Source organism: Protopterus annectens, chromosome 4.part0, assembly GCF_019279795.1.
Source record: "Protopterus annectens isolate FY-2018-M chromosome 4.part0, PAN1.0, whole genome shotgun sequence".
NCBI lineage: Eukaryota > Metazoa > Chordata > Ceratodontiformes > Protopteridae > Protopterus > Protopterus annectens.
This window is the reverse complement of record NC_056733.1, coordinates 638,031,131-638,054,839: the sequence shown is the minus strand read 5'-3', so window position 1 is coordinate 638,054,839 and position 23,709 is coordinate 638,031,131. Positions and strand designations below refer to the sequence as shown.

Here is a 23,709-nt window from a genome sequence, read left to right as displayed (position 1 = left end):
CGTCTGACTGTTACATGTCTTCTCTCAGTCTTCTCTCATGCAATCTATCCCATCTCTTTGCTGAATGCCTTTGTTTCCCTTTGCTTTCTTCCTTCTCTTCCAAAACATCTTCACCAGATTGGCTTCTGTTTTCCTGCACATATATTGAATGACTAATCTGTTTTATTTTACCTTCTCTGCAACTGGAGCTGCTTTGGCTTCAACTCTAATGTCCTTACTTCTTCATCTCGCCCATTGTGTACATCCTACCACCCATCTCAAGCACTTCATCTCCATCACCACTAGCATCCTCCACTGCTCTGCCTTCACTGTTCAGGTTACTGTACCATGCAGAAGAACTGGTCACATCACTGTTTTGTACATTTTACTTTTCAGCTTCTTTGGCATTCTTCTGTCACATACTATCCCTGATGCCCTGTGCCAGCTGTCTTAATGTCCTCCTGATTCTAGCTTTGACCTCCTCATTCAGACTTCCGTTCTCCTCAACCATGCCTCCCACATACTTGAAACTGTTAACCTAGTACCTAACCTCTGTCTCAATTTTCAGCTTTTTCTGATTTCTCAGATTTGCTGCCATGATAACTGTCTTGTCTGTAACTCAGTTTAATTCCATGTGCCTTTAGTTTTACATTCCATTCCCCTATCATTTGTTGAAGTGCTTGCAATGCCACACTGCCTACATATATCAGTTTTGCTGACCTTCCCCCTCGACCTGTTTGATAATGCTGTCCATCACCAGTATGAACATCAGTGGGCTCAGAGGTAAACCCTGATGCATACCCACTTCCACTAGGAATCCCTCTGCAAGTTCAAATTGTTTGCACTTGTGTCATTAGGTCCTTGTAACCTGCACTAATTCTACCAATGTTTCCAGGACTTCAAACCATTGCAGGACTGCTCTAATCAGCTTTTTTGAGGTCTTGTAAGTCTTGCTTTTCTCCAAGCCTAGGAATACCCAAGTTGGACTCTTTCCTCATCTCTAGCATTTTCACAACTACCACCACGTTGGTTGTTCTGCATCCTGATCTTAATCCAAACTGTCCATCTTTTACTTTCTACTACCCCTGTATATCAATCACCTTCTCCAGCACTTTCATGCAATGGGACAGGATTTTGATACCACTACACTGTCTACAGCTGTGAATGTCTCCCTTCGTTCATTTGGTGTTCCAGATTCAAGCCATTTTGATAAAATATACTTTTTCGTGTATTTAATCCTCCAGTTCCTTTTTAAGGGAGCACAGATAAACAGCTTTTTAACTTCAGCTGACAGTGAGCTCCAGTGTCCTATTGTTTTAGATGAAAGCCACCTTAAACATTTTATGTCTCTCACTTTTAATTATTGTAGTATTTATTTTCCATATAGACTGAAATTACATTTTCTCTTCCCAAGTAGAGATTAAATAGTCTAGGATTAGCAAATCCAGTTGCCTTTAAAATCCTTAAAGCACAGAATGCATAGATAATGGGTTTCAAACCTCAGACAACAGTTGTTTTCCTTTCATACCCTTGATTCTCACAGTAGAACAATTTTACCATAATGTATCACTAAATTTTTCCATATTTAGAGAGGATAAAATGGTGTACTGACCATGAATGGATTACATATAGAATTTTCTGCAATGTTTTCATATCAAATTCCATGCCTACAACTCTGCATACTTTCTAGATCATTTGCATATTTAATCAATTTGATCCCTACAACTGTAGGCATACTGTGTGTGTTAGGAAGTCAACTGAGGCCCAATACAGAGTCTCGGAGAATGACTGCCCCAACGTTGTGTGTGCCTCCCATAACGTACCCTACATTTACATGCTAGGTTCTATAAAACTGTTTATTTTTACTTTCAGAATTAACACTGGTTAGGGTAGTGCAATTTAAGACATTAACATTTCACTTATTAGCCAAATATTTTGATAAAATCCCAGTAGACTGCATTCAGCCTGGTACCTCTTCTATTTCTACAGGGTAGATTCATAGGTAGTTACTACGCTTGCAGTCCAGGAGACCACGGAACAGCCTAGCCCAAATTCCCAGTTGCCCAGAAGCACTGTCCAGTTAAGTGACTTTCTCAATGTCAAACAGTATGCAAATAAGGGCTGAGGGAATCAAACCCTTTATCACAGGAACTACAGCTCTGAAAAAGTCATCACCCTCATAAAACTTCAAAGGGGGACTGGTTACAAACAGACGTAATAAGAGCAATTAGACAACATTTTTATGTGAGCTTGATAATTAAGAATTCTAAAAATAAGACAGATAAAACATTATACTTTTTCCAAATCTATCAAAAGCTTTCACTATTCAGAGAAAGAGGGCTTAACATTTACTAAATACTTAGCTGTAGAAAGACTGGACAATGAAATCACTGCTGGGTGAGATATGGGATTAAAAAATAAATATCTGTAGGGCAAAGATGCCTGACACAGTCTGTATGCCTTTTCAGGGGCTGCAGGCTGTAATAAAACATCCTTCAAAGCTAGTAGAACAGAAGGAACAGCAGTTGGCTGAAGAACTCCAACTGCAATACATCATAATTTTTTTTCAAAGAAACTGGAACCTCAAGTTTGTTCTCATTGAAAATATGGATTCATTCTAGGAGATGGTTTCAGAAAAGGAAAATTCTTCATAGGGAAGATCAGAAGAAATACTCTCCTCAGAATCAGAATCTGTTGCCTGAGGAGATATAACTAAATTTCTCCTCATTCCCAGTTCTATTCCCTGTTCATCACATTGGGAATCTACAGTAACAGAAGAATTTCTCTCTCTCTTACCAGCAGAACTAGAATGTGAAGGCTTAAGGAGCCTGAACCTGAGCTAAGCCCAATAAATCTTCCCTATCTATTCCTAACATTAACAGAGACCGGTGAAGATAACTGTTTAATGTTCTGCTTGGTATAATAAAATCTGCCATATGAAGGACAATAAGTATGTCATTAGCACAAGAAAGAGTGATGTAACTTAAGTAAGGTGATATGATTGGATAAGGGGCAATTACATTTAGCTGATGAGAGGAGATGGGTCTTTAGTGAAGTCCTAAATTTGGGTGAGATGAGGTGTCTTATTTGTTGGGGAATCCTTCAATGAAGGTGAAAAAAAGAAATTGGAAAAACTAGCTTGTTGCTCGACTTTAAAATATGTTATCAAGCCCTATCTATCCATCCATTCCATCCACAACCCCCTTTTCCCATTTTTGCATATGGGGTAGTGCTGTCACTTCAACAGTGACAATCATCTAGAGCAAAGGTTTATACTGCCAGTGGCAAGGCCCACCACAGTAGTTCCTTCACACCCCTACACTCGCACACACATTCACACATATGGCCAATTTAGAGTGCCCAATCCACCTACTGTAGGTCTTTGGAATGTGGGAGGAAACCGGAGAACCCAGAGGAAACCCATGCAGACGCCACACAAAAGGCACTCCAGTTGAGAATCAAATCGAGGAACCTCTTGCTGTGAGGCAACAGCACTATCTGCTACTGCACTGTGCTGCCTATTTCCTTACAAATGTGCAGGAAAGAAGACTAGGCACTTAGAAATTTTATTTTCCTGGGGAAAAAGACCTCTGCAGATGATGACTGCAGTCATGAAACTAAAAAGATGCTACGACGAATCTAGATCAGATTAGAGCAAAGATATCACACTGTAAACAAAGGTTTGCACAGACAAAAGTATGGTTTTCATACCAAAAAACACATAGCTATGAAAGTTTGACTATAAGTAAAGATGTAGCAAAATATAAATGATTTTGAACTGTGGTATTTGAGTCAGATTTTGTGATTTCCATGGACTGCAAGATGATCATGTCAATCAACATATAAGGAAATAAACCCCAACAGTTCATTATAAAGTGAGACAGTGAAACAAACTCAAATACTTAGGCACATAATTTGAAGACAGGATTCACTGAAAAAGCTACTGATGCTGTGTAAGACCAAAGGGAAAGAAAAAGGGAGTGTCTGATGATATGACAGAAAGACAGAAAGACAGCATTATTAAAGTAATGAATATGACTTTACAAGAACATAAAGCAGCAGTTGTTGGTAGTCATACCTGGCATTCTAAAGTCCAACTAAATGACTAAACAATAACAATTAGAACTTCACTAATAACTATACTGGCCACTCAAAAGGATTACACACCACCAATTACCCTTCCTTACTTAGCTCACATGCAATGCTTTCTCAATATCATTACTACCTTACAATTCACATGCTGGGTGGCCTTTTTGCTCTTCCCAACACTCCTTGATCTTTCCTTTTTTTCAAACAGCAAGCGACTTTCAAAAAGAAACCTGCAGATAGATCACTACTATTGGAACACCTCTGAGCTTTTTCTTTCATAAGGCTTGTATGAAAGTAGGATCTAAATTACTTTTTAATAATTGAGATTTCTCACAATATAAGTCTGTGCTCCATATCAGTCTTAAAAAAAGGCTGCTCTGAAGAAAGTACAGTTGTGTCCCACTTAAGATAATTGTAGACGTTCAAGATCATCAATGATGCAGTACTAATCTTTGGAACTTCCTGCCATGCAGAAGCCTGTGTACAGCCCAATTTCCAGAGTCTTAGCATCATCCCAACCAGTCATCACCATCTTCAGGTCTTTCTAAGCTGGGAAAGCAGTTTGCTGCCTGAAGACAGCACAACCTGCCCTGCCCAAGTGTCTGGTCTTGGTAGTGAATACAAAAAGGAAAAAACGAAGAAGGTTGGGATGAGCTAAATGGACAAGAAACAGCAGCAAAAAGGGACAAGGTCCCTACTTAGATGAGGATTAGGAGGGAGGAAATATGTACTGCAATACCGATCTACTGGAACGTCTACAATAGTTAGTGGGACACAACTGTACTATATTCTTCATAGTCGATGTTGCAGTACTAATCCTTGGGAAAATATCCAAAGCTGCTCTAAGGGTGGAGGAAATAAAGGAACGTTTTAGGAAATAATATTCTGTAGGATGGCAGAAGCAAAACCTGCTCTGGTCCTTTATGCCTGGCCTAAGTTGTAATGTTTTGTGAAGGTGTGAACAGAACTCCAGGTGGCTGCCTCTAGGATTGTTTGGGTGGCACTACTTTGAGGAAGGCAGTGGTAGTTACCCCATGGCTGGTGGAGTGGGCTCTAATGCAGCCAGGCAGAGACTTTCCATCGTGTGTTTAACAGAACTGGATACAGTTTGCAATCCATTTTGAGATGGTTTACCTTGAGGCAGGCCTGTCCTGTTTTCCCTCTGCAAAGGATACCAACAACTGGTCGGCCCCATCCGCCTCTGGTCTGTCTAGGTTGTACCTGATTGGTCTCTGGACATCCAGCGAGTGGAAGATTCTTTCCACCTTGTTCTGTGGATTTGGGAAGAAAACTGGTAGATGGATAGCCTGCTTAAGGCTGAGTTCAGAAACCACCTTGGGCATAAATGAAGGTTTAGTTCTCAGGGTTACCCTGTCCTTGTGGAAGGCAGTGAAAGGTTCTGCACTCATGACAGCCTGCAGTTCACAGACTCTTTTAGCTGAAGTAACAGCTATAAGAAAGGTGATCTTGCAGATGAGCTTCTTGAGGGGAGGCAGAAGCAAATGTTTTGAAGGGCTGAGAAGGTCTGTGTCCTTTGGGAAGCATGCAAAACCTCCAGTCACTTAGGGTGAGGAGCAGAGAGAACCAATGTTTTCTGGACCAGAATGGGGCCTCCAGAACTATGCTGGGTCTGTCAGTCTTGGTGCGTACCCCTGAAATCATGGGTAACACAACCTTCTGGCTCTATAGGAAGAACAAAGCATCTGTCTTCCAGGATCCCTCCTGTTAGGTTCTGGAGCAGAACCTCAGAAGTCAATTGTTCTAGGGAGAGGCAAAGAGGTCTATAAATGGGATTCCACATAGCACAGTGAGATCTAGGAACACATCTCTTTTTAACATCCATTCGCTTGGGTCTAGCAAGTCCCTGTTCACGGAATCTGCCGGAATACTAAGGCCTAGTATGTATAATTCAATACAATGCAATTAGAGTGATCCCCTAGTCCAGGACAAGCATCTACAGCTGTCTAGCAAGGCTATACAAGGGGTAAAACAGGTTTTCCTCCCTTGTTTATGTACCACATGACTTTGGTATTGTCTGTCCACATCTGCAGGGTTCCGAGACTCAAGTGCTATCAGAAAGTTCATGGCCAGAAAAACTGCTAGCATTTCCTTCAGACTAATTTGCAACTGGCACTGTTTTGGGGACCAAATGTTCTGTATCCTCACTGGACCTAGGTGGGCTCCCCAAGCTAGGTGTGAGCTGTCTGTGGTGATGAGATTGTCTGCCTGAGGCAGAGTGAAAGTTGTTCCTGGGTTGTTTTACATGGTGGATTTCCCTCTCTCTCCCTTTTTATAAAGATGGACATTCTTGTACACAAGTTCAACACAACAGCATTTTTAATTATTAGAATATCTTCTAAAACTGGCTCAAAGACAGAACCCACAGAGTGAGAGTTGCTGGAGCCATGTCAGACTCGAAACCAGTCACAAGTGGCATCCCACAGGGTTCTGTCCTGGGACCACTCTTGTTCGGTATATACTTTTCCGAGGTACAGGCAAACGTGGGAGGACTATGGCTCACCAAGTTTGCAGACGACTGCAAACTGGGTGCCATAATCAACTCTCCAGCTGACACAAACATCCTTCAAAAAGGTCTCACAGAGACAGATAACTGGTGCCAGTGCCATGGTTTAAAGCTAAATGCCAAAAATGTATAGTCATACCCTTTGGCAAAACAATGTGCCCACAAATTACCACATAGGCGGAAACCCATTAAGTACAGAGAAAGTTATTAGGGACCTGGGGACCCAAGTTGATAGCAATCTCTCCTTTGAAAACCACATTGCCAAAGTGGTTAGAAAGACCTTCTACATAGCCCACCTCATCACGAAGGGTTTCACATCTAGATCAAGAGAGGTAATCGTGCCCCTTTATTCATCCCTCATCAGGCCCATCATAGAATACAATGCCCCTTTTGGGATGTACCTTACCCGACACCTGCAGCAATTAGAAAGACCCCAAAAGTATCTCATCAAGAGGATCAAGGGTCTCAAACAGATGCCATATGCTGCTCGGTTAAAAAAACTACAGCTCTACTTAGTTGCGTACCGCCTACTTCGAGGCGATCTATGCCTGACATACAAAGCTATGTCAAATCCAGAATTAATGGACATGCTCCACCTCAGTAAATCTAAATCCCTTAGAGCCACACGCTCGACGGACTTGAACCTCAGCACAGAAATAAATAGAACTTGCTGGAGGGACAGGTTCATAACCCAGAGGCTCCCTTCGCTCTGGAATAGAATTCCAGTTCATGTGAGGCAGAGCGCCTCACTGAATCTCTTCAAGAAGAATCTCGATAAGTGGATGGGGGATCATAGGTTTGTCCCAGGGATTACTCCCGTGTCACTATTAGACAGAGGCACAGTAAACTAAACCTTAAAAAGGGCACAGTATACTCAAATCAAGGGGTGGCGTAAGCCATACAGAATCGGGCTAGGCTTATAATTGCCCCAGGGCAGATAACCTATGAACCTATGAAATGTATTATTATACTGTAAAGAATGAATGTATCCTTTCTGTTAGTTAATATGTATGTCAACGTCTCTTCTATAGAAATTGTATGTCAAAAGTCTGTCCTTAAAACTATGTTTTGTATAAAATTGTTCTCTTGGAGCTTTTCTCCCCGTGCCTCCACTGAAAATGGACTTGCAATCCAGTTGGACTCTCCCGTTCAACAAATGTAAAATAAATAAAAATAAATAAAGCATTTTTTTGCAATATTAAAATAAAATGTTTTTTAAACAAATACAGTATTCTGAATATTGATCTGATGTGAGGTATTGCCAGCTATACTAGGAGAAGCAGGGCAGTGGATGTGTAACATATGTCAGCATAGCTAGCTGGAGTTTTGTAAAGAATTATATACCATTTGTATATCAAACGGATTTATACAGGTGCTTGTGTTGAAAATGCATTTGTAAAGCTGTGTGTGTACCAACAGTGGGTCCTGCTGGACAGAAATGACATACACCTGTATGTCAGACTGCAATGAAACCATTGAAATGAATATATTGTAACAGAGGATACGGGAAGAGAAGAATTTAATCTGGTCCAGATAACTTTGAAAAAAATAGTCTGAAATTAAATTACCTGGTTTAGGCCATAAAGATTGCATCTTACAGTTCTGATTGCAGCCAGAGACAAAATGTCTGTGATAACCAGGACTAGGAATCCTACTGTATTGTCCTTAGGAGTGAACAAATTGCTACCCTGGAAGGATGGAAGTTTTTGAAATGGTTTTATAGCTTCCAGATGCTAGAACACATCTTAGCAAAACTCTAGGAGTGTGCATGGTACAGATTTTGGCTCAGTTTCTAGTAAACAGGGTAGTGTGGGAACCAGAAGTCAAGTGACCTGATGTATGAAATGTCATTCTGTAATCCAGCACTGAAATGGTGTTTTAACAGTAGATGAGACAGAAGTCTCAGGGCAATCTGTTTTTGAAACTTGACGAAGAAGGATCACTCACTCACTTCATCTTGCCTTCCTTTAGTAATGAGGGAATAGTAATTCTTTAGATCAGCCATGAAAATATAGTGAGATTAGTTAAGTACTGTTTTATGTTTCTGTGTGGATCTATCCATCTGTGTTACTTTTAATATTTCATGTGACTGAAACGCTGGTGTTTACAGTAAATAGATATTTAGTATTTTCATGTTCTTTTATTATTAAATATATTTAAACGTTTTATTGTGGTTTGTCTTTTAGAGAATATTTTAACCTTTGAGATTACTTATGTTTATATGGTGACACTGTGGCCGCTCCTGAAAGCCTTACTGCACTGGTCAAACACTACCATTTGTATTAGTATTAATTTTACTCGGTATAATTGGGTACCCTTGTAAGAGCCTTACAGCAGCTGGCTTTGGAGCTTTCTGGAGGCAGTATCTACCTTATAGTATGGGCAGAGGGGGCATAGCTGGTAAATCTGTGCCAGCCTTTCCCAGGTGTGTGTGTGTGTGTGTGTGTGTGTGTGTGTGTGTGTGTGTGAGTGTGTGTGTGTAAAAATCAAATCTCGGAGAGTGTGTATGTGTGTGTGTGTCAGCTACAAGGAGCAGGGACACAGAGCACTGGTTTCAAAGACAGGGTGGTGGAGGACTTGGCTTGGAACACTCAACTGAGAACTCAACTCTACAGCTGTGGTCAGTGTGGAGTCTTATTTAAAGCCTGGTGAGAGAAAGGAAAAAACAGCCCCAGGACGGGAGTGTGTTCCCTGTGTGCTCGTAAGGGAAATTGTGCTTGGTGCAGAGAGCTGCATCCAGAAATATTGTGTGTGTTTACTTGTGTTCCAAGTGAACGTCCCTCACCAGTTGTCAGTGGTGAGGCTTGAGGCTCCTTGATTACTGGCCCAGAGAAGGGGCATCACAACTGACACTGATGTGATCTCATTCAAATTGTACATTAAACTACATACAAGAAAATAAAACTGATATTGATAAAACAAATCAAGGGTCTGATCCTTTCAGATCATATGTCTACAACTGTCTAAATCAGTGCCCAAAACAACAGGTAACACAGCTTGTAATTCAACATAAGGAACAGGTGAAAAAACACATTTTAAGTGACTAGAGCAACATACTAAACAGATTTGTCCATATTTCTGGATACCAAATGGGTTGGGGACAGAAAAATAAGAGTACAAAATATTTTCTAGTTGCATCCCTCCAGCAGATGCTCCTTCCTGTTAGCAGAACCATGTGATTCTGTACATGTCTATTTTAAGTATCCCTATCTCCACTTTTAATTTACAAAAATTAGGCTGAGAAAACTAAATGGACATATTTATATAGTAAATCACACATACAGTTTTATTTTACTTTTGCATTACAGCAAGTATTCTATATTTCTATACATTAAAATGCGAGATTGAGATGAACTGGTCATAACCTATTTTGTGACTTGCTTAGGTAAATATACATAGCTCTGCATCTGTAAGCTCAGTACTCACATTTTCAAAATGGCAGAAACTGTTTAGGTTAAACATGAAATGCTTATTTCTTTTGCTTATTGTACACAAGAAACACCTCTACCTTAAGTTAACACGTGACATACATGCACTGTATACATTCATTCCACATGAAGTTGGCATAGAATGGAGAGCATTCATGTTAAATAAAAGTGACAATTATATGTTGAATGAAGTTAAATTTTTAACATAGTGCACTGATCAGGTTTTGAGCAACATTTTTTTCATGTTTGAAAGTACCTATTACAACCAAACAAGAGGGGTGGGGCAATGGGTGCACATATGGCCCCAAATCATGCCAACTCAGTTATGGCATATTGGGAAATATACATTTCTTCCACGTGTAGAGGGAAGCAAGAATGTTTTTTCTTATTTTTGCTTTATTGACTACCTGTTTTTCATATGGAAGGGACATGTTATTTAACTGGAGTCAATTCTGAGGAGTATGAATAAAAGCACAGAATTTTTGGAATTTTCTTAGTTTTCATAGTTCCAAGGTTTGTTTCTTAGATTTGGAGGTGCAAAAAAAACATTAGTGGGATGAAATTAATACAGTGATTAGTTACAAAATTGTATCCAGCAATGCACTCTTGCACTATTATAGTATGCATCCCACATACATAAAACATAACATTATAAAAGGTCAGTTGGGTAAGGCTAAAAAAAGTAGCTATGGACACAGGTAAAATTCACTCAGATTATATTTTGTACTTTTTCATTTATATTTTATGATTATATTTTGAAGATTTAATGCACTGTGTATTAATTCATAAATTATGTAACTATTTCTTAAGATGTATCTATTTTCTGCGTTAGTCATTACATCTGGAAAGTGCTTAGTTTTAAAGCATTTAACACTAACTGAATGGCTTCAGCACTGTGAAACTAACTGGGAGGGCAGAGTTAAACCATGCACTGCCGACATGCTTATCACAGGCCAATTACTGTACTAAACATATTGAATGTAGACAAAGGAAACAAATTATTTTATCTAGTCTATTTACATCTGAAACTAGTTTTACATACAAGCAGCTGTCTTCTTTACCAGCGATTCAGACTTACTGAAGAAATTGCACTGGAGAAGGCAGAAATTATTTACCACCATGTTGGATGAAAGTCCCCATGATACTATCTAGTCAAGCGCCTCACACATCCAACTAGTACCATCAGAGGAGGCCCATCCAACACAGACACATACCCTTCTATTCTAGTTTATGAGTTAAACTGTCACAAAGGGCCAACCTAGAATAAGGGCTTGAAGTTGGGTGACATTCAGGAATGAATTCAAATCCATTAGCCATAGTGGATGTCCCAACAAAGCATAAACCACCACAAACAATTGCAGTCTGAATGATCTCCAAGCTGGCAACGCAAAGTATGAACATAATGGAGAAGGACCCCAAAAGAGTGGTCTGCCAAATGGTACAAAACCATAGATAAAAGTAAAACAATAAAATGACTACAGGGTATGTAAAGGATTGTAGTCTGGTAGCTGGCACAGATGGTTAAGGCTGTATTACCTGTTGCACAGGGTTTGATTCCCTCAGCCCTCATTTGCCTACTGTGTTACCTTGAGCAAGTCACTTAACCAGACAATGTTTGGGGACAACTAGGAATTTGGGCTAAGCTCCTCAATGGTCCCCTGGATTGCAAGCCTAGTATCTATCTATGAATTTATAGGCAGAGTGGCTCAGGAAAGGGACATTAGACACTATTCCTTCCTCTCAGCAAGCAACTTGGGTTCTGGAATTAACTCTAGATCTGCTCTCCAGACCAGGAACTTTACTGCTTCATCAACAGTTGCCCATACATGAATGCCTCTGAACAGCACACATTGGATGAAACACAAACGAACACTCTGCAACTACAGTATGCACGTCATCAATACCCACAAGCACAGCAGCATGGATACTGACTGAAAACAAGAGTGCAAGAAAATGGACCAGCAGAATTGTGGTCCTAGTCAAGCTGTGCAGCCTGGCTAGCCAGATACAGATGTACTAGTGAGTATCAGTAACAGCATAAAATGGTTATAAAAGCCCCAGAAGGTGCTAAAAATCTGTATTAAAAAAAAAAAAAAAAGCACACAAATTTCAAGCAAAAAGGATTTACAAAAAAATAAATAAATAAAATAAAATGTGTCACCTCTCGAACCAGATGTAAAGCAGTTATTAATGAATGCATCCACTGAAGTTTAACTTACGCTTTTTTTGCAGTCCAGGTGGCAATTGTTGTCTCTCTTCAAAATGAGGACCTGGCAGCATCTTTAAAACCTCTTCAATGCTACGCCAGCCAGGGCGAGCAAGTATTTGAGCCAAACGAACACTGAGCGGAGCATAACCACTATACACATAAGAGATATCATTGGGGTACTAGAAAAAAAATACAGAAGTAAAGCTCAACAACCTTTATACATGAGGCACCATATTTACAATGTATTAACTTCTTGATTTCATTACTAATATTGGAAATTTTCCAATAAACACTACTACACATTACTATCCATAGTGAAGAATACATCCCTGGATCCCTAAATTAGCAATTTTCTCAAAGGTGTTGAGACAGCCATTACACAGTCTTAATACAATATTAGGGTACCCAATAACTGACTAACTTTGTGCCCACTATTATTTTGCCGGCTGTGTATTGTCAAATACTTTATTGCTAACTAAATAAAACGATATATACGTGTAACCAAATAGTTACAAGAACTACCTAATGGTGACTCCACAGCAAGGCAGGTATCTAATACTGAATCAAGTCAATCTCTTTCACAAAAGAAACACTATTTGGCGTTTCATATTACAAAATCAAACCGCATGGTTTCATTAGCACATTACTAAACAGTCACTTTATGGAACAAAAATGGCAAAAAAAAAACTATGTACATTTCAAATATTTAAGGCAGACAATATTATTTCTTAACTCTAAATATGTTCTAACTTGTCTAAACTAAAAACTAAAAGAAAAAAACCCAGCCAAACTAGACTTTCCACTGATTTTCCACAGAAGGCTGAAAGGTGCATGTCCACAGCTAGTGGGGTTTGACTTTATTGGCCTGAATTTGTCCATAACAGACTTAAAAAGAAAAACAAATCATGGACATTCAGAACTGTCATATAGCTGAAAAAGGGTCATTTGCATATATCCCATGTTACTTCTAATACAGGAGGTTTTAAAGAATCACACATTGGAAAATCTAGCTTGGCTGGGTTTTTCTTTTAGTTTTTACGGATTGTTTTTTCTGTGTGACCTTGTTACTCATTGTTTTAGTTGGTCTAAACTAAAACTTAAAATACCTGCAGTGTAGTATTTCTCTAGCTGTCTACAGAGAAATCTACACATTTACTGATAAATCAATTTGTAACAAAAGAAAATATACATAAACAGCAAAATGTAAAAAAGCAATGTTGTTTGCACATATACAGAGTACATTAACTCTGAGGTCTTGATACCCAAGAGTAAAAGGAATACATAGTTTTGCTGGAAAATCAAGAATTCCCTCATTTCCCAGGAAGTGCAACTGAAGAAACTGCACTGGAGAAGGCATAAATTATGCAGCTATCTGAAGGGTGTAGAGGACACAGCCTCGTTCCACACAAAAAGAAATAAAAACACAGTAAGGTTATGTTTTGCATATTTGACACTTCTTGAAATTTGATTTTTAAACTGTCATTCTGACCATGTTGTTGCTGTTGTTGTGTCTTTTGGCTTTTCCCGGTTAGGTGTGGCCACAGCGGAACTCCGGTCCGCTAATGATTGGCAGTAGATTTTTACGTGCAGAGTTGCCAGCCGTGACGCACAACCTTCAACGAAGGTACGCCCATTCACGCATATCTCCACACAGAAGATGCTTTAGCTGAGAATCGAACAGGACGTCTTACTGTGAGGTGACAACGCTACCGTAGCACCATCACTAACTTTGAATAAAAGGGAGTTGCTTTATTACTGCTCAATATCTGAGTTGTTTGGCTTCTGCTACATACATACAATCAACTGCATTACTAGCTGAGTTAAGTACAAACTCGCAGTGTTAAAGATTGTACTGCATTTTATTTTTTTGTCTATTTAATTGTTTCATTGAATATTTTGGTCTGTGTCTCTGTAGTTATTTATTTTTCTATTTAATTGTTTCATAGAATACTGTGGTCGGTCTCTGTCTCTGCAGTTAGTGGGGGCTATAGTGTTTCACTTCATTGACATTCAGTGTTAAACTCTTAGCCTAGAGGGTTTCTCTGTATTTATAAGTGGTAGTCACATATCTTTGAATTTATTACTGCTCAATATCTGAGTTGTGTGGCTTCTGCTACATACCTACAATCAACTGCATTACTAGCGGAGTTAAGTAAAAACTTGCAGTGTTAAAGACTGTACTGCATTTTATTATTTTCTCTAATTGTTTAATTAAATATTGTGGTCTGTGTCTCTCTGTAGTTATTTTTCTATTTAATTGTTTCATAGAATACTGTGGTCTCTCTGTCTCTGCAGTTAGTTTCCTGTCCACCCTCCCTGTTCTTGTTCTGGTATTAATCTTGGTGGCTTTGGAATTGCCCGCCCCTCATTTGCTCACTCAACCGAGTACAGTGAGATCATACTTTGACTTCAGACACTCCTACCAGTCCCATCTGTTCAGCTCTATCCCAGCTCTATTCCAGTCTAGTGTCACTAGCTCAATTCTACCTAATACAAAGAAAACATTTGTGAAGGACAAGCCACTTAGGTCCTTAATTTTGAATTATCTTCTGTTTCTCCCTTCCCACTTTCAAAAAAAAAATTCTAAACTTGTTTCCTGCCTTTCCTATAACTAGTCTAGTCCAGATACAGATTTGTTGTAACCAGAACTGTCTGTAAGCTTCTGAGCCTGCAAAGCCTTTCTGTTTTGGAGGGAAGCCTTCTAGCTTATCAGTGGGAGTGGTAAGCACTAGGTAGCTTATCTACCACAACAGTGGTTTCTGGCCCAGAAATTGTAGTTTACTGGCCGTTTGGGCAGTTTTTCCATCTCTTTCAACTTTCTGGTTTAAAAGCCCGCGTTTGAGCTCATTTCCCACCTTTCCTGTAACTAGCCTAGTCCAGATACAGATTTGCTGTATCCAGGACTGTTTTCTAAGCTTCTGAGCCCTCCAAGCCTTTCTGTGTTGGTGGGAAGCCTTCCAGCTTCTCAGTGGGAGTGGTAAGCACTAGGTAGCCTACCTACCACAAGAGTGGTTTCTGGCCCAGAAATTGTAGTTTATTGGCCGTTTGGGCAGTTTTTCCATCTCTTTCAACTTTCTGGTTTAAAAGCCCGCGTTTGAGCTCGTTTCCCACCTTTCCTGTAACTAGTCTAGTCCAGATATAGATTTGCTGAATCCAGGACTGTTTGTAAGCTCTGAGCCCCCCAAGCCTTTCTGTGTTGGAGGGAAGCATTCTAGTTATCAGTGGGAGTGGTAAGCACTAGGTAGCCTATCTACCACAAGATCCAGGTACAGATTCTTAGTTTTAGCGCTTGAATTTGCTTATTCATGCTCAACACTTGTTCAGAACTTGTTGTTAGCACTAAATAAGCTACAAATTACTACAGCACTCAACCTTCCTCTTTACCTAGAGGAAAACAGTTTTTGTACTTACTTTCCTCATTTGCTTAGAGAAAAACAGCTCTTAAACACAATGTCCTCACTTGTCTAGAGAAAAGTAGTTTTTTATTCAGGCATGTCCAAGGGTCAGCTCTCAGTGTTCTCTCCTGTCTATCTGATGAATCTGGGCATCTTGGGGCAATGTAGCAATTGCCTCATGTACACAGACAACCCTCTCCTCCTACCACACAACACCACAACCTGTTATCTAGCCAAACTGGAGGTAAAGCTCTCTCCAACCAAGACTGAACTTGACAGTAAACACTTGCACCACACCACACTCATCACATAGTCCCACTAAAACTACACCACCAAAATCCACACATAGAAACACAAAAACATCCACAGAGACTCTCAATAATAACCTGCTCATGCAACAGAGACCTCAAAGCAGAAACGCAAACAACCTCCCCCCTCCCAACACAACCCAAATGACATATAGCCCACAGACTCAGTGTGCCAAAAAAACACAGCCCATAAGGCAAAACAACGTACCCAACACACTAGTCGTAGGTGACACTATAGTCAGGCACACTGATGTCCCACTCACCAGGTTAACCAAGTAGAAGGTTACTGTCAGCTGCCTGTCGGATGCCAGGATCCACCACATAACCCACGCACTCAGGTCACTCGACAACAAATACAAATATGACTCTGTCATTGTCCATGTTGGTGTGAATGACCTGAGACGTACCTCCTTGGACTACATGAAAAGAGACATTGAAGAGCTCTCCGATCTTGTAGCCCAAGCAGGTATGACCCTAGCCCTGAGTAGCATCCTGCCATCACCCAGAATGATACGGCAGCACAATGGCAAAATGATTGACTTCAATTGGCTAAGCTTCTGGTGTTATTCAAAGGGGATCCAGTATCTGTCTGCCTGGGACGACACGGTCTACAGACCATGATGCTTTGCCAGAGATGGCCTGCACCTGTCGCCCCAGGGATTCTGGATACTGGCCAAGAGTCTTGCCGCCCCTTTAGTGCCTTTTTTAGGCAAGGTTCAAATGACAAATTCCCCACCGTAACAGGCAAGCAAAAACTGAGGGTAATGCTACTCAATGGTAGAAGTCTAAATTTCAAAATGCACTAACTTGAGGCACCCCTTAAAATGGAGAACATTGATATCTGTGCAGTGACTGAGACTTGGTTCAAGGTTCTAGAGAGCACCCCAGCATTACCAGGCTATAACTCATACCACACTTTTCGACCACCTAACCTAGACCAGAACACCAAAGGTGGAAGTGTGTCCATATTCATTAAGGATATCCACACCTCCAGGTTAGTTGCGTAGCATAATGCATCCGAGGTTATCCAAGTGCAACTAACTCTGGGCAAAACTGCAATCCAAATTGTAGCTTGCTACAGATCACCCACCATGCCTCAGGATTCCCACTCCTCTTTTCTTGATATACTGGAAAATATTAGGGTTCAACCAAAAACCCTAATAATGGGCGATTTCAACTACCCCACTATTAACTGGGAAAACTACTCATGTACCAACTCCTTCACTCAACGCTTTCTGGAATTCATAAATTTCAGTCCCTGGATCAACTTATCCATACCCCCCCACCAGTGGCAACAACATCTTAGACCTAGTCATTACCAACATGAGTGACTGGTGTTCCACACCTGAAGTCAACTCCTCGTTGTTCAAATCCGACCATAAGCTAATCACCCTAGATATCCACATCCCGCCTCCACACACCATTAAGGAAACCACAGTAAAATATTCCTCCAAACCCAACTTCATGCTTCTTAAGACAGAAGTGACAAACTTCATGACTCCCATGCAGATGGACAATACAGTTACAACTGCTGAATCCTACACAAATGCACTCTATAAGCACTTAAAACAGTGCATAGATCATGCTATCCCAAACAGAACCAAGACGCTATCCTCCAAAAAAAGGAGGCCAATCTGGTGGTCCCCTGTCATAAACAAACTCTAACAGAAGGAAGAAACTGTTGCAAAAGAGAGTAAAATCCCATGAGTGGAGGAGCTCCCTGGTCAGCCTCAGTAAGAAGCTGAGATCCCTTATAAGATCCTCCAAAGCTAGCTACAAAAACAAAATCACCACTGATTCTAAGGGCAACCACAAAGCATTCTATAGCTATGTCAAGAATCTCAATGGCATCACCCAGATCTGCTCTGAGTTACAGCACAACGGCATGAAAATTACAGAACCAACTGACATTGCCAACATCCTGGCAGATAAGTTCAGTGCAAACTTTAACCCCCTCTCACCCCCTAAAGGGCCCATATCTATACAGGAAGAATGCAGAGTTCCTGTAATCACATCTATGCAGGTAAAAGCTGCATGCTCTAAAACCAAAAACACAGCATCCATGAGACCTGACAACATCCCAGGCTGCGTTTTACACGAACTTCAGAACGAACTGGCTCCCCACCTAAGCACCATCTTCAATCATAGTCTCATGTCAGACTTTGTGCCCATTGAATGGCGCACAGCAACAGTTATTCCACTCCACAAAGGGGGAGCCACCACTGATCCTGGGAACCCCTATTAGCCTGACGAGCCTGGTCTGCAAGGCCATGGAACATATCATCATGGAACTCATAAACAAAGACATTGGTAACCTCCAAACTCTGGACTCCACCCAGTTCGGGTTTGTGAAAGGCAGATCATGCCTTTTGAACCTGATCGACTTCTTTGAGGCAGTCACCAAAGGCGTAGACGAGGGTAAGGTGGTTCACACAGCCTATCTTGACCTCGCCAAGGCTTTCGACACAATTCCCCCATTCTGGAATTATAGCTAAACTCACTAAACTAGGTATAAATCCCTACGTCACAAGATGGGTTGCCAACTGGCTCACTGACAGAACCCACACTGTAAAAGTTGCAGACTCCAAATCTAACTTCAAACCAGTGACAAGTGGAGTACCACAGGGTCAGTTCTGGGACCTCTCTTGTTTGGTATCTACTTCTCTGAAGTACAGGCTAACACAGAAGGCCTCTGGCTAACAAAGTTCACAGATGACTGCAAACTAGGAGCCATAGTCGAGTCCCCAAATGATGTGGGCATCCTACAGAAGGGCCTCACTGAGACAGATGCCTGGTGTCAGAGGCATGGCCTCAAGCTCAATGCCAAAAAGTGCACTAACATCCCCTTTGGTAAAAACTCTGTACCCACGAACTACCACATAAATGGCAGTCTACTTAATGCCGAATGTGTGAGACCTTGGGACCCAGGTGGGCATTAGTCTCTCCTTTGATAATCACATTGCCACAGTAGTCAGGAAATCCTTCTATGTTCCACACCTCATCACAAATGGGTTCTCATCCAAGAAAAAAATAGGTCATTGTTCCCCACTACTCAGCACTCATTAGACCCATTATAGAGTACAATTCCCCCTTTGAAATGCACCTCACAAGACATCTGCAGCAGCTGGAAAGGCCACAAAAGTACCTCACAAAGAGGATTACTGGCCTCAACAGATGCCCTACAATGACCGTCTCTCAATAAACTCCAGTTTTACTCTGTAGCATATCGCCTACTCCGAGAAGATCTCTGCCTAACATACAAAGCCATGTTAAACCCAGAGCTGTTGGACATGCTAGACCTAAAGAAATCCCAATCCCTCCGAGCTACATACTCTAAGGACCTAAACCTTGTCACCACAATAAACAGGACATGCTGGAGGGATAGATTCCTGTCCCAGAGACTTCTTATACTCTGCAACAAGCTACCCAGCTATGTCAAGCAAAGTTCCTCATTAGCACTCTTCAAGAAAAATCTTGATGAGTGGATAAGAAATAGGAAATACACCCCGGGGATCACTTCTGTGGCTCTGCTCGACAGGGGCACAGGAAATTAACTTTCTTGGGTGGTGTAAGCCAGGGAACCTTGTTGGCTAGGCTTACTTAGGCTCTTGGGCCGATAGTCTAGTACCTACCTATGAACCTATGAATAAAACGGCACCTGATTAACTATTAGGCACCTACAACATTAACTAACAGAATGTCACAATAAAACATGCAACCAATCTGTCATTTATGTACCCAAGGATCCCCTCTACACCCTTTTCTCCTACTGGTATTGCCTCTTTCATGACTTATCCCACAAGAACCACCCATACTTTTTATACTAGCAGATATACTCTCCCTTCAGACACTACCCCTTCTCATTTTCTACATGCTTCTCTTTCCATCTTTCTAGTCTGGACTAAATCCCTAAAAAATCAGAAGAGCTGGTTCTCTCTCTCTCTCTGTCTCTGTCTCTGCATCTATTACTGATTTAAACACCTTCTCCTTTATCCAGTCCGAACACATTCCACTTTTGCTGGGCTTCAGTTCTAACATTTTCTTCTCCTAATTCTCTATCTGAGCAAGTACTTAATCCCATACCTATACCACCTTCTGTCCAGTCATAAACCCCAGTGATGCACATTTAAACAGAATTCTGCAAAGAAGGCAATCATTTTCCTATACCCCCATTCCCCACTCAATGAACCCTCATCAACAAAATCTTCCCATGGTTTATATATTGCCAAAATTTACTCAAATCACACTATGCTGAAAAAATAAATGGGATTATATCCAGAAAGAAGCTATACCCATTCTTTTCTTGTCATGCTGTAGAAATATATACTGTGAATCTAGCTTAAAATAGTGTTTCATGTGCAAAGCTTTTAATTACTCAAACAATTTACCTGTTCATTAATGTCATCCATCCAAAGACGTAGCGTTTTCCTTATAGTTGGGTAGTTATTTCTACTGGCAGTCTGTAGTTTTAAAAGGCCAGCTTTTTCCAGGTTGCTTAAAGTTAATATATGTTCATATCCATATGTCTAAGGAGAGAAAGCGTCATTTAATTTGACAGTCCTCAGGTCAAAGGCAAAAGGAAGAAACAAAACATGCACATTGCCTTCGCTAAACAGTCTGCACCTGAACATTTCTCTTCCACAATGGTCTTAATGTATTACAAAAAAGCTAAGTTAGCAACTACAACAGATGCCCTCTTATTAACTTTGCTCTAGAGAAGTAGATAAGTATTCTTAGCACAAAACATAAAACAGTACAATCACAATTTCATTATAACATTAGACACCCAGGAGACATTTGTCACTGCATGTAAGGCACCGAGGACCATGTCCAATTGTTCACAATTCTCCATCAACTTTGCCTTTATCACAGTGTCACTACCTGAAGAAAATGTTATACCCTGTCCAGATACACTGCGATAAAGAAAAAACACGAAATCAGACAGGAGACTCTTGCACATACAACATTCAATTATTTACCCCCCGTGGGTTGTTTTAAAAGATTTGTCTTAAACCAGAATGAAAGAACAACTCCATTATTGCAGTCCTGAAACAAGCGGTGAGACAGGCTAGGCACAGTATTACCACAAAGTAGCTGAAAATACTATTTAAAGACAATTTCTTCCTACTTCACAAGCCCTACCTTCTTAAGACATTATCATTTTTTATTTGGTTTTAAAACAATAAATCAATTATAAAACAAATAGCTAATTACAACATGATAATTTTCCACATCCTCAGGCAATTACAAATTTCCTGTATGCCCTTACAAGATGTGGCCACGAGTCACAGAAAAAATGTAGAGCCACAATACAGGATGAGGGGAGGAAGTTAATGTACTGAAAACTCTCTACCTACTCAGAAACTAACATTTACCTATCTACTTAAGAGATTCCATTTCTGTTCAAAGCAAAGTAGACCTGGGGTAACTGTTACACTGTTTAGGAGAATTCTGGCTAGAACACTTGGGTAGATTCATCTGCCTGTATAGCAACTGTTGATGTGAATAGGCAAGTCCTCCAGGATGACATATGTGAATGCCAGAGCATTACCAAAATATATTATGCAAGCAGTTTGGCTAATGAAGCAGTTTCAGAAACTTAGCATCATTCTAAAGAACACAGTACATAAAGTTTATGGTCCATTGCAAAGCTCAACTTTTTTTTTTTCAAATGGAAATGCTGTGAGAGGATATGACACTGCATTGGAAAAGTTCACAGACTAAATACTGTAACCAATAAGATAATTTCAAAATGGTTGGGACAACCCAAAAGAATGACCACAGAACTGTCAGATGGTTTTGATGGTGCTCAGTGGCACTATGAAGCTAAATGCAGTGATTGATGAGTGGCACTTCCTCTAGTGGGAGCAATAAAGGAAATTATCTTGTTACACAACCCAGTGCAGCACACTGAAAGTGCCTCAATTTGTACTTCTCAGATTAGTTTTACAAAAAAAAAAAAAAAAAATAGGTGGTGAAATTCAGATATGATAGACTGGAGAAATGTTTACCTTCCAGAAACGTATGGAAACATAACTATTGGAACATGACTTGCACTGCTCATCCTCACCAAATGCAGCTTTTAGACTTGTTCACACTTGGGAGGAACATTTGTGATATTTGCTTTAAAATGGTAATGAATTTTGGGATGTACAACATGCCTCTCTGTCCACTGCTGCTGCTCATTTCAACAAGTGACCCTGGAATGCTCTTGGTGCACTAAAGGGTAAACTTGTTCACTACTATTACAGTAGTCTTGAATCAGCATATTCTAGCATAAGCCAAATAAGGCACTGCACTGGCTGGACTTGCAATTACAAATGGCTGTGTTGAGTCATACACCCATTTGCAAGACATTAAAGAGCTCCACTTACAAAAGACTGCCATTTAATGTTGGACAGTCCAAGGGGTGTCTTGAAGGTAGATCCATTTGTCAGTTATTTTGTAAGGTAATGCCTTATTCACAAAGGACAGCACATGGAATTATGTGCCTCCTACTAAATATGGCATTTGTGTTTAAAGCAAGACGTATCAGAAGAAATGATTAAACAAGATGCAATGCATAATACAAAATGAAAATGGGAGCCTATCAGTAACAAATACTATACGGATGGAAAATATACCGAAATAGTATAGTATGACAATAAGCCATCTCCAAAGAACAGAAAATTAGACTTATGAGAACCAAAAAAAATCTATTTAACTTTGTATAACCAAATTTTCAATGATGACATTGAATGAAGATCAGAAGACTGTAGGTTCTATTCCTGCACCAGGTGCTTTGATTAATTTTCCAAAATTGATACTGCACTGCAATATAAGAGAGAAGGTGCTGCACTCCCTGAGTGTGCTATCTCTCGGATAAGTCATTAAGCTGAAGTTCTACCTGCCTGAGTTGGTGGTACTGGAGGTGGATGTAAAAGGTCCCACAGTACTTACCGAAAGTTTTAAGAAAGTTTTACTAAAATACATATTTTACACATAATTCATTTTATACATTTTCCAAAATGTATATACACACTGTCTTATTTTCATTCATTTTGCCTTTTATCTAACCACTCTCCCTTTTTGCCAAACGCTTTTATTCTTACTGCAATAAGATAGGAGATGGTGAAAATTTGTATAAAGGAATTATTCACATCTACATTTCCGTATGTGTTGCACATATACAAACAATTTTACCACCTTTCCTCACAAAATTCTCTTATTCTCAATATCATATACTAAACATCACCACTCTCCTATATATTTCAAAAGTTATATCTACAATTCTGCTTAAACTGTTGCCTAAACCCCTTCAACGTATTACATTCCAATAAAGGATGTTCCATTATGTGTTCAACTCTATATATGATATATAATGTTTCCCCTAGTCTTTTATATTTCACTTGAACTTTTTTAATTGGTAATTTACTCAGCATTAATGTTCACAAGACACATGCACACTCAAATATTTTCAAACTCTTTCCATCTATCCTTGATGTATTTTCTTTCATAACTTTTTCAATGGTTCAGTATAATTATTAATGAGAAGTTATGTACTCACCATAACGTTCCATGTGAGTTGTTCCATCTCACCTTCATTCTTTACGGATGGGTTTGGAGACAATTCATCGGCTCCAACACGGCCGTTTGCAAAGCTCAAGGTTTACCAGTAGCTCGAGACCCAGCCCCTTATCCCATGATGCACTGCTGGAATTACCTCAGATCTTGTTTGCTGCGTGTACTATATCCATGTAAGAGAACTACCTTCCCATAGAGAGGAAGAAGAACTGAG

General features: G+C 40.1%; 1 protein-coding gene across 1 annotated transcript in view; it reads right to left on the bottom strand.

Annotated features, from left to right (window-relative positions):
* VPS33A (VPS33A core subunit of CORVET and HOPS complexes) overlaps window positions 1-23,709 on the bottom strand; it is a gene marked incomplete in the record, with an annotated part of 507,742 nt that overhangs the window by 8,559 nt on the left and 475,474 nt on the right. Inside the window, 2 exon segments of the mRNA XM_044068595.1 lie at window positions 12,240-12,408; window positions 20,321-20,458. Coding sequence (XP_043924530.1) covers window positions 12,240-12,408; window positions 20,321-20,458 — 307 coding nt within the window.